The 12,261-nt window shown below is 37.2% G+C and overlaps 1 protein-coding gene across 1 annotated transcript; it reads left to right on the top strand.

Moving 5' to 3' along the window:
- The first annotated feature begins 770 nt into the window (after nucleotides 1–770).
- Nucleotides 771–10,212, top strand: TLR3 (toll like receptor 3). The gene is made up of 5 exons (XM_066549078.1): nucleotides 771–855; nucleotides 3,603–4,051; nucleotides 5,283–5,474; nucleotides 6,969–8,794; nucleotides 9,568–10,212. Exons 2-5 carry the CDS (start codon nucleotides 3,608–3,610, stop codon nucleotides 9,794–9,796), a joined length of 2,691 nt encoding a protein of 896 aa, XP_066405175.1. The 5' UTR covers nucleotides 771–855; nucleotides 3,603–3,607; the 3' UTR covers nucleotides 9,797–10,212.
- The last annotated feature ends 2,049 nt before the right edge of the window (nucleotides 10,213–12,261 follow it).

Below are 12,261 nucleotides of genomic sequence, written 5' to 3' on the forward strand. Positions count from 1 at the left end.
TCAGTTCTGCAGAATATTCATGAATGCCAAAGTAGTTGAAGCAATAGCATCCTGCCATGTTCAGAAGGTGGTACTGAGAAAGTCTCCTCCAGGAAACTGATGCTAAGGTTCTTTGGAAATTAGGGGGACACAGATTCACAAACAGTATTAAGAGGACACACATCTGAAAGCTGTACCTGAAACTTTAACTTGGACTTAAAAAAAAAAAAAAAGTTGTTTTTTTTTTATTAAATATGAAACATTTTATTTCTCTCCTAGAAATTAAATATATTACGATAGTAATATAACCGCATAACCAAATTCCCTTTTAAAGGGAATACTGTACATGGCTCTGTAGGAAACATTGTTGCTGTTTCTATTTTAAAAAACTAATATCCCTATGTCAGTAATCTATCAGTCAGGATATTGGCTTTTGGGATATGCCCTTGAGGATTTTCAGACACTGGAAATAGCCAGGAATAAATTATATCTGAGTTTTAAATAGGATCATGTGATGCTGCTGCTCATCTGTGATAAATCTGTGTGTTTCAATCCGTTTACTTGTGGTCAGCATTCACAAGCAGCAGCCGGACTGTGAGGTTAGGAGCTATTGCCAGCCCTCAGCACCTCTGAAACCTTTCATCTCAGGAGGTTCGCTGCGGATGGGGGACCCGCGGCTGCCGCTGCCCGGGGATGCTCATCCCGCCGGCTGCCGGAGCCGCCCCGCCGCTCCCCGCTTCCCTCGGAGCGCCTGGCCGCGCTTTCGCTTTCACTTCTTCCGGCTCTGGGCAGAGAGCTTCCTCATGGTTTTCGTGTGCTGAGAAACTAGTGCAGAGGTGGGATGCTTCCAGACCCAAGGGGATAAAGCCCGCAGAGGTAAGTCGGTAAAATTCTTCACTTCATAAAAATAAATGTGAATATTGAGGTGCAAAGGTAAAGCGCTGCCCAGGAGTTTGGGTGATTTCCTTGATCCTGGATTTTTCTTCACTTGCAAGTTAGCCAAGTCAGTGCCAGTTTTTAAAGTTCTTGCTCATAACGTTAAAACTGTATTTCTTTCTTTTGCCCATCTGAAATGCTGTCTCTGAAGTTTGATAATGGGTGTGTGCTTTCTTCACTGGACCCCCCAGGCAAAGCTAAAACACCTAAAGTTGGTTTCAGACTTCTTACAATGAAAAATCCAGGAAAAGGCAGCCCATTGGGCCTCGCTGGAAGTCAGCTAAAGAACCTGGTTTGTGATTGCGCAGTACATTTCTTCCGCCTTTCAAACTTAAAGGTGAGCCTGGCAACAATTGCTGCTGCACCCAGCAGCTGGCTGATCACCCTAAAACTAGCCCTGAGAATGATGCAGACCAGGATGCAAGCTTCTGTCACAGATAAACTTCCCTTTTGTTTTCCTTAGTGTTTCCAGCAGTTGGGGTGCAGAGGAAAGAGGTAGGACAAGTGGTCCTTCATTTTCTCAGCTACAGGGACACGGGTGCTGTGCTTGGCAGCAGCTGTAGCAGGCCAGGCTGTCTGCAGGACCAGGAGTTTGTTGTCCCCTCCTCCTCCCCATTAACCAGTGGCAGATGAGTGGAGAGCCAGGCTATAAGAGCTGCAGGATGTGGGTCAGCCTGACATGCAGTACCCAGCAGGGAATTGTTTTTTCATGAAGGTTTATTTTAACGCATCTTTTGTAGTCCTTTGTGTGTGCCTTTGCAATGTTTTATGCCCCTCTATCCCTTGCTTGTACGCCCACTCCCACTGGATTGTACAACTGTTTCCCCTTAGATGGCTAGGTTGCTCCCACAAAGGCAGCCATAAGATTCCCCTCTGGCCCCTATAATGTGACTTTTTGCCACTGGAGCAGTCCTAATGCATGCCCTCTGAAAAGGCAGGTCAGCTATGGAGTCAAACTCTCCTGAGGTCTGACCCGCTAAGTTCCTGTTTGGCTGCACGTTGCAGTGTCAACTCCTTAGAGTGTTTTGTTATGCTAGTGGAAATTTGTCTCTTTAGAAAATATCAGTTATGAAGAATTCTTCCCTTTTTCTATACAAATGTGCAGGTTTAATTTCTCTTCTAATTTCTTGTTTCATTGTTTGCTGAAGCGCGATACTCTAATGTGCTCAAAGCTCAATCATATTAATTAAACACAGCTTCCTAGCAAAGGAAAGTGGGAGCTCTAGAAGAAAGAAAGCTCACACTTCCCATGAGTTAGTCTTTTGAGAAGCTCTTCTAGCTTCCTGCTAAGTCTAGGCAGGTTTATTCCCATCTATAGCCTGTTCTGTACTGGGCCACTAAATAGCCTTCTCTGCCTGGGAGCCCGTCCTGCTGAGACTGAACTAATTGGTAAATTGAGGTTGGTAGGTAGGTTCCAAGTTTGTTGGCAGAAGGCTATACAGATAAGTGTGTATCAACAAGACTGTGGAGACACTGTCACACATCAGGGTTGAAAGTATAAGCTTTCTATTTTTTAAAAAAGAAAAATATTGAAGACAGGAGCCTAAGCTTATTGTCCTGTGCTACAGCATGGAAAAAATGTTCTGACAAGCACTCACAAAGTATGTTCTCCCTCTACTAAAGATTAATTCTGTAGAGAATAATATGGAAGATACAGAGGACTCTTCTTTTGATTAGAAGAAATTCCATTTAATTAGGCAAGCTCTATGACTCAGAAGGCTAGTCAAACCCTTGTGAGCTCACACAGCTCTGTTCTGATCAGAATTTTTATGGAATCAATTTTCTTTCTTTGGGCAGTAAAGTTTCATTACAAGATCACCAGGTGAATTTAAATCTAATGGATACTAAATGGAAAATGAACAAAATATGAAAAAGCCTAAGATTCATTTGAAATGTAATGACAAAACAGGCATAGCCATTGAAAATTAGAGTTTCAATGTTGATATCCTAATCTAAATGAACAAAAGATATGGGGTGGAGTATATAAATTCTTAAATGTATAAGTTTTCCTGAAAGTATTTGGATAAATATATTGAATCTAGGGGCAGTGTCTCCTATACACCTTGGCTGTTATCTATTTCTTTCTCTGATTAGGTTGGTACTGATTTGTTTTGTGTGTTCTTACTTTCTCATATATGTTTCTATAGCCTAGTATTCCTTCTTTCTCTATAAGATGGAAAGACAGATAGAATTTTGTGTGATTGACTTGTAAAATAAAAACTGGCAAGAACAGTAAAAGAAAGAAGTGGTATATTATGTATTTTTACTGCATATAACCGTAAATATTCTAGATGTAATTAAGCTCAGAGATCAGTTACTTATGTACAATTTGTCATATTTATTGCATTTTATGAATGTTAAAGCAATGCCAAATTAGTCAGAAAAGAGAAAGCAATTGAAAATTTTCATCGATAATATATAAAGTTGGTAGCTTTTTGAACATACCTATTTTTGTCTAAGACAATATTATTGCTTTTAAATAAAAGTATTTATTTAGAGCAATTATTAGACGTAATTCTTCTGCAGAAGTAAATGCAGAAAAAAAATAATGGATTAAAACCACTGACTGCTTGCTCACTATGAAATCACATATTTTTTAAGCTTAGCTTTTCTTGCTTAGCCTTCAGCTGAAGACGCAAGTCATCTCAAAATGATTGTAATTTGCAGAGTTCTTTTTGCCTTTACAGATAGAATGATGCGAAACGCTATTCTTTGGTGGAGCAGCTTATGTGTCAGACTGATGTTTGTCTTCTGGCCGTGTGCATCAGCTGGAAAGCAATGTCATATCCAAAATGAAATGGCTGACTGCAGTCACCTAAAGCTGACTCAAATTCCCTCTGATCTTCCAGACAATATAACGAGTTTGGACATTTCTCATAATCAGCTAAGACAGCTAGCTCCTGCAAATTTGACCAAGTACAGCCAGCTGGTTTACTTGAATGCAGGCTACAACAGCATCTCTAAACTGCAACCAGAATTGTGCCAAAATGTGCCCCTGTTGCAGATTCTGAAGTTAGAACATAATGAATTGTATAAGCTCCCTGACAGAGTCTTTGCTTCCTGCACCAACCTGACTGAGCTCAATCTAGGATACAACAGACTAAATATAAAAAATCATCCTTTCAAAACCCTGAAGGTAAGAGTTAGAAATGCACCTTTTCATGTAAATAAAGTATAAATGGGGAATTTACTGTATTTTCCAGTGTTATACAGAACTGCTTCGTTGGTATCTCAAAATACTCAACATATAATCTTTCACTCATTTTTGCTGAAGAAGAGGCCTTGTGGCTTCCTCTATTATAGCATGTTGGAGTCTCAATCATCTTTGTGAGTGAATGCTCTCCATTCCTTTTTCTGTATTGCATCCCTTTGAAGCATCTCTCCCATGCAGGATGTGTGCTGAGCCAATGGCAGCAGCAGATGATGAGAATATCGGAGTGGATGCTGTGGAATCTGAGCTGCCTGGGTAGCTGGCAGCCTCAATTCTCAAGGTTGAGGTTTAAGTATTCAAACCAGGAGGGCCAGTGCTTAGGCTGAATGTAGTGTCTCTCAGGACTTTAAGAACTGAGAAAGAGTAAAAATGTTTTTATTGTACCTTTGCTTTCTCTGGTAGTTTACATGTGGTTAAATATTCGTGTCCGTAGGAGAAATTGGGGGACCACCACAGAAAGCAGGAAAGGACTATTTCACTGTCTTTGCCCCAGGCAGGATTCATGCAAAAGGAAGAGCCTAAGGACAAAAAAAAAGTAAAGTAAGGACAATGTGTAGGTACTAATTGTCACTCAGTGTTCCAATGAGTATGCATGTGGTCTTGAGTAGGTCTGAACTTCCCTGCTAAACTCAGTATTCCAGTTCAGTTGCATGAAGTGTACTTGCTTGCACTGTCGGTCTGCTGGCACAACTAAATACAAGTGAGTGCAACCATCTTCCATGTTGGGAACTTCACCTTCCTCATTCCATTTACGGGGCTGGACCACGCTGAAAAAGCATGGAATGCAATGTCTAATACTGCAATAGTTGTAACTACAGCCACCTGTAGGCTTTTGCATTTATCACTTTATGTGAGTGAGGGCCTTCAGTGAATCAAGGAACTTTAACTAAATCTACTTTGGTTTGCAGTAGATACTTTAACAGGTTAATATCATTAATACCATGAAAGTTACTGGTGTGAAAAATACAGAATACTTCTTTCAGCAGGAGCTTGAAAGCTGCCATTTCTGTATTGCAAATTTATTTTAAGTGTAGTATTGCAACTAATTTCTAATCAGTTGTACTCTTAATGAAATATTTCTAAATTTTTTGTGTATTACATAAAATAAAGATTAAAAAATAATTTTATACCTTTTTTTCTTGCATATTCTCTCCAGAACTTGAAAATTTTGGACCTATCTCATAATTCTTTGAAGTCAGCCAATTTAGGATTGGAGCAACAGTTGGAGAAACTTCATGAACTCATGTTGGGGAGCAACCAAATCACTGAGTTGAAAAAAGAAGACTTCAGTTTTCTTAGCAACACCTCATTAAATAGTCTTGATTTGTCATCAAATCCACTAAAAGAGGTAGGAAGTATTTCAACAGAAATTTAACAGGTGTAAGTATAAAATGGAACTATCCTGATTTACCCTTTATGGTTGTATGGCATTTACACTACAATTTTGATCCAGGGAGGTCCAAAACCCATTCCATTTTATACAGCATTCCTCCTGACCTCCAGCAGTGATTTACAGAATTATTGTTTTGCCACTGAAATCGGCACAGGCTGGTTTCATATGGGCTGGTTCCATGTAGATCAGAGGTCTCAAGCAAGACCTAAACTGAGATGCTCTTAGAATCCTTACCAGGTATTTTCTGTGCAGAACTATTTTTGCACGTGCTGAAGGGGAAGGGCTGACACACTTTCTAAGTGGGTATAAAGTGTGGTACTATGCATGTCTGGTTATACAATCTAGGTTTCACTTCTCAGTTAATCAAAGAGAGTGTTCAACTTGTGGCTATGGGAACATCAGAGAAATAATCATTCCAGGAACATATACCCACTCCTTTAAAAAAAACCCACATGGGTGCTTTGTCTTCCATATGTGCTCTCTGATCTGCTTCTCAGTGTTTTGATTCTTTGAAAAGTGATGATTAAGTGTGGCAATTCTAAATATGTACATTGAACCTACAAGAATATTTTAAGGTGGTATAAGTTTGTATCCATGCTAAGAGTGAATCCCTCCATCCTCTTTTGCTTGGCCTCTTCATCCCTCCCTCTTTCTGATACCAGGTTTTATGAGGCTATGTGCTGGATCACTGAGGAAAATCTACAGGTATTTTGGCTTGGTTAGCTTGTAGTCACACTGGTTCCCTACCTGGTTCACTGTGTGACTGCAAGTGGGGCTATTCTGGCACAAGGGTACAGGGTGTAGATGAGTAAATGGCACTACTCTTTTCTTGGGCACTGCTACCTTGTGCCACTTTCAGCTACTCTGGTTTTACAGTACTGCTATCTAAAAAGCAGCCTTATGCATTTGAATAATTCTGAAAAATCCCTCAGCTGATGTGTTAATCAAGATGAGGGGCTAGCACTATGATAAAAGCTTGTGATCCATATTGTGAAAGCAAGTGTGTAGTATTAGGTTTCATATTAGCTTCAGTTTGCACATAGAAACTGGGTTTCTTCTTGTCTGTCTGCAGACCTAATAACTAGTAGATTAGTATACCTAGCAGATATCAATGAAAGAAAGCTGAAGAAAGATATAAAAATTTTTAAGATACTTCTAGAGAATGAGTTTTGGTTGTTGGATACAAACTTGCATCTCACTAAGCCACTTTCTGTCTCCTTCTAAAATAATACTACTCAGATTTATGATAATCATGTTAGAAGTGATAGAACTATTGTCACAAGAAGTGTAAACTCCAAAAAGTGTTTGAACTTGGCTGTGAAGCAATGTGAGTGTAGGAATTCTATTCTTGGAAATTGCATTTGAAAGCCTTTCCAAGTTTTTGTTTTATTGGTCAACTTTCTTACAACTTTCTTGTTTAGCTCAAGACTTTTTTTCTTGTCCTTTCAGTTTCATACGGGATGCTTCCATACAATTGGAAATTTGTGTGGCCTCATACTGAACAATGTTGAACTTGGTGAAAATCGCACAAAGAAACTTTGTATAGAATTGTCAAACACAGCAATTCGAAACCTCTCACTAAGCCATGTGAAACTTTCCTACATTGGCAAGTCAACTTTCCAGGGACTACAAGCAACAAATCTTACAATTTTAAACCTTTCCCAAAATTCCCTCTCTGTCATAGAAAATGACTCATTTCAGTGGCTTTCAAGTTTACAATATTTAAACCTGAAGATTAATAATATTCATGTAACTTCGCGTTTATTTTATGGATTATCCAGCCTTAAATATTTGAATCTCATAAACTCACTTGCTGGGAAAATTGAAGATTTTTCTTTTCATTGGCTATACCACCTGGAGTACCTTATAATGGATAATAACAATTTTCCAGGAATTACTGCTAACATGTTCACAGGTCTGAACAACCTGAAATATCTGAGTCTCTGCAACTGCAACATAAACTTACAAAGAATAACTAATAAAACATTTTCATCACTTGCTAATTCTAGCTTACAGGTTCTCAACCTCACAAAAACCAGAATCTCTACAATAGAAAGTGGGGCATTTTCTTCCCTGGGACACCTGAAAATTCTTGATCTTGGTCTCAATGAAATTAGTCAACAGCTTACAGGTCATGAGTTTAAAGGTCTCAATAATATACAAGATATTTATCTTTCCTATAATAAAAACTTGACTTTGCAAAGTGAATCATTCATATTTGTCCCAGGCCTTAGAAAACTGATGCTGAGGAAGGTAGGCTGCAGTAATCTGGACCTTTCTCCTTCACCTTTTCATCCTCTACGAAACCTGACTGTCCTGGACATCAGCAATAACAACGTAGCAAACATAAAAGAAGACTTGTTTGATGGACTTGACAAACTTGACATCCTGGATTTGCAGCACAATAATTTAGCCCGGCTTTGGAAACATGCAAATCCGGGTGGCCCTGTTCTTTTTTTAAAGGGTCTTCCCAATTTGCAAATTCTTAATTTAAAATCAAATGGGCTTGATGAAATTCCAGTTCAGGTTTTCAGGGGTCTGTTTCAATTAAAACACTTGGATTTAGGCTCAAATAATTTGAATTTGCTTCCAGCAACTCTGTTTGATGACCAAGCCTCTCTGAATTCATTGAACCTTCAGAAAAATCTGATAACCTCAGTTGAAGAAAAAGTATTTGGTCCACCTTTCAGGAGCTTGAGAAGACTAGAGATGGATTCCAATCCCTTTGATTGTACCTGTGAAAGCATTGCTTGGTTTGCTGATTGGCTTAATGAGACCCAAGCAGATATACCTGTATTGAGGTCCCAGTACATCTGCAACACCCCACCTAAATATCATGGTAGTCTGGTTTTGTATTTTGATAGTTCAGCCTGCAAAGACAGTGCTCCATTTAAACTTCTTTTTGTGATCTCTACCACTATTGTAATGCTATTCATTTTTATTGTCCTTACCATCCATTTTGAAGGGTGGAGAATAGCTTTCTACTGGAATATTTTAGTCAATCGAATGCTTGGTTTTAAAGAATTTGAGAGACAACAGGAACAGTATGATTATGATGCGTATGTTATTCATGCAAGAGAGGACAAGAATTGGGTGTCTAAAAATTTCATGTCTCTGGAAAAAAATAACCACTTTGAAATTAAGTTTTGTTTAGAAGAACGGGATTTTGAAGCAGGCGTATCTGTAATTGAAGCCACAATTAACAGCATAAAAATGAGCAGGAAGATTATTTTTGTTGTGACTGAACACCTTTTAGAGGATCCCTGGTGTAAAAAGTGAGTAGGATTTGAAATTTTATCTGTAAGAAGACATATTTCTTAAGAGATATTTTACCAAGATAATTTTTTAGTTGTAATTTAATAAAAAATACCATTTAATGAAAAATACCGACTCAAAATCTACTTCAATATATTTACCTAATATATTGTAACTTCAAAATAATTCCTAAGTTAATAACGTTAATTGTTTCAGACATACGATAGTGTACATTTGAATATCTAAGTCAATGTTTTAGGCATTTTCTTGGGTGTTTTTTGTGGGGTTTTTTGTTTGTTTGATTTATTTGTTTGGGTTTTTAAATTTGTTTTTGTTGGGTTTTTTTGGTTGATTTTTTTGTTTGTTTGGTTTGTTGGTTTTCTTTTTGCTTTTGGGATCTTTTGTTTTGTTTTGTTTGGTTGGGTTTTTTCCCAAAAGTCAGGCTGATACCTTTGCAGATTGCTTTCCTTGAATCACACATTTGAAGAAGAGCAACAATGAGTGAGAAGACTAGGATTGAAAGGTGGTTTTTGTTTCCCTTTAAGTTAGTCTTTTCACTATTCTTATATAGAGGTCTTATAAAGAAAGGGATTTTGCTAAACAAGGCTATATCAAGACAGTACACTTAGGTTATATTTTTAGAACATTATTTTATTTTTTTTAGTTAGAGGCAACTAATTTAAGAAAAGTAATAACCATTGTATATCACAAAATAGACACGAAGATCCCGTTAATCTTTTCTTTCTCTTTCACATAAAAGAAAACACTGATTTTTCTCTTATTTTTGCTTCAGTTTTAAGGTGTATCATGCTCTCCAGCAAGCTATTGAACAAAGTCGGGACTCCATCATACTGATCTTTCTTGATGATATCCAAGATTACAAGTTGTATCATGCACTTCACCTGAGAAGAGGAATGTTCAGATCTCACTGCATCTTGAACTGGCCAGCCCAGAAAGAACGAGTCAGTGCATTTCATCAGCAATTAGCGATGGCACTTAAATGTAAAAGTAAAGTGCACTGATTTTTGAACTACAGATTTGAATTATGGGGTCATTTTATTGTCTATTATCTATCACTGGAAAACTAGCAAGCCTTCATGAAGGTCTGAAAAAGTTTGTCATCCTGTAAATATATGTAAGGGGCACTATCATTTAAATTTATTTGTTTATATTCATATTTTTGCTGATATTTTAATTCAGCTGCACTGAAGTGATGTTAAAAGGGATCATGGTGGATAGTAATTTCAATCAGTGTATTGAAAATGTGGTAGAAATTCTGAAAAGCAGTGAGAATCACTGATGTTCTATGAAATGATATAGAGCAGAAAAGACAGACTCTCTAAGGGGATATACAAAAGAAAATGAATTAATGATAAAACAGCAAAATCTTTGTAGAAGGTAGAGTGGACACTAGTTCTTGCTTTTGAAACATGGGGGATTCAGTGCCTCCAGCTGGAAAGCTTTCCTTGTGAAACACATTAAGTAACACAGAAAATTACTTCTGTAATTCAAAACAAGAATTTGCAGTTCAAAAGTGAGTTTCAAAGTGAGCAGCTTCAAAGTGATTTTTAATACCTTTGTGATTATGCCTTCTGGGGGCGCTAGTACTGGTTGCTATCAAAAAGTGACTTTCAGGCTGATGAGTCAACTAATTTAATAAATTTGGTATCAGGAAAAAAAAATTTGCTCTTCTCTGGTGAAATTCAGAGAGCTGGCAGGACTTTAACACAGAGAGATGTCACCTTGATTCTTAGAATGCACACAAAACTGTATGCAGGCCTGTACACAGAACTTGAAATCAATGTGAAGCGTGGCCAAGGCACAGCTGCTGCACCTATATAAAATGAATAAAGGCACAGATGTTTTTATAATATAACCAGAAGACAACTTTGTGGAGAAAGTGGTGCTACTGCAATTTCATTACCAAAAATTTTGTTACTGGTAAAGCAACAACAACAAAAACAAATCGTTTCAAATGGTATCAGAAACATTATTCTGACTACAGTTAGAGGTGGAGCGGGAAAAAAATTTAAACACTAGATTAATTTCAATTTTTTTGTTTCCCTTTATACACAGTTTTGCCTTTGATAGCTAAAAATAAAACTGTAAAAAAATCAGATAGAATTCTGTAGTTTATTTCTTGCATATTAAGCTAGTTTGATTTTTTTCCTGAACATATTTTACAGAAATGTGGGCTAGATGGCAATTGCCAGGGCATTAAGCTTCAAACATATGGGCTAGCATCTTGATCGTGAGAGAGAGGTGAGGCTGAGCAAAATGTGCTTTCAAGAGTGTTTATAATGTTTACCACTGGCTAAAATTTTATGGTGAATCTAAACACAAGTTATTGTAAATTAGACACAAGGCAATCATTTGTATAGTTTTGTTAATATTTAATTGCTGCTGCAAGGACCTTTTAAAACTTTGTCAGTTTTTAGTAGGTCTGTGATCCTTCAATAGCTCAGGAATATTTTTAGATTTCTTTTTTCCCCTAGCATTTCCCTCATCAACTTCAATACCACTGTTGCTACAAGAATGCTGTTTTACTGCTTTAGAAAACAGTTCTATACTTCACATTTAAAACAGCTTTCTCATTATTTGCTATATGTGTAGATGAAAAATTGGGTTTTAACAGGTTTCCTATTGTCCCATGATGATAAAAACCTAAACAAGACAAATAATTAGTTAAATATAATTTTTTCATGCACTGGAATAGTGAAGGGGGTGCAGTTGTCTTCACTTGCCTGGGAAGTCCTGAGTGAAAACAAAACAGGCTTTGTTTACAGCTGAAGTGATAGATGATGATTCCCTAATTACAGTAATAGGATTATCCCCATTGTGATGCTTTCATCTCATCTTTCTCACCTTTTCAGGCGAAGTGACAAATTCTTTCTTCATGCTTAGGCCATGAAAGTTGAGGAGGCAAGTTGGTAATTATGGTGTGCTGGGTATGCACCATTTCAACTGTTCTTTCTCTTATTTAAAGACTAACATGTGACAGAGTTCCTATCCTAAATCTGCAATGACACATAGCAGCAGAATTTCTCTTTCCACATTAACATAAATTGTTTAGAAAATGCTAGTAGTTCACATGGATATTATTAGTATTCACATGGATATTAAAAATTACATAGAGATGAAGAGAACACATGGAGAAATGCTTTGGTGAAATGTGATACAAGAGGTCAGACTAGATTATCTAATGGTCTTTTCTGACCCTTAGAGACTGACAGATGACAGCATGTCTAAATTCCTAAAGATTTTTCTAGTGACTACAAAAGCCCCCAAAATTGGTTTCAGAACAGTGAAAAAAATCTTATAAATGCTTAGTTTTGTAATACAGCTAGGAATACAAAGAAGTATTGGGTGATGAATGAAAAATCCCTTTAAATTATAAAAATATGATGAATACATTCTAAACAGTTATTTTAGTACATAGATTCAGTTTAAAATAATCTATCACAGTAATAGTCATTATAAAGGTTCA

The sequence above is a fragment of the Molothrus aeneus genome, chromosome 4 (assembly GCF_037042795.1).
Source record: "Molothrus aeneus isolate 106 chromosome 4, BPBGC_Maene_1.0, whole genome shotgun sequence".
Classification (NCBI taxonomy): domain Eukaryota; kingdom Metazoa; phylum Chordata; class Aves; order Passeriformes; family Icteridae; genus Molothrus; species Molothrus aeneus.

Bases quoted from the DNA above. Each gene is read 5' to 3' on its own strand.
- TLR3 (XM_066549078.1), top strand. From the start codon at position 3,608: ATGATGCGAAACGCTATTCTTTGGTGGAGCAGCTTATGTGTCAGACTG. The intron at 5,475-6,968 runs GTAGGAAGTATT...TTGTCCTTTCAG, and splicing joins CATCAAATCCACTAAAAGAG to TTTCATACGGGATGCTTCCA. The intron at 8,795-9,567 runs GTGAGTAGGATT...TTTTTGCTTCAG, and splicing joins GAGGATCCCTGGTGTAAAAA to TTTTAAGGTGTATCATGCTC.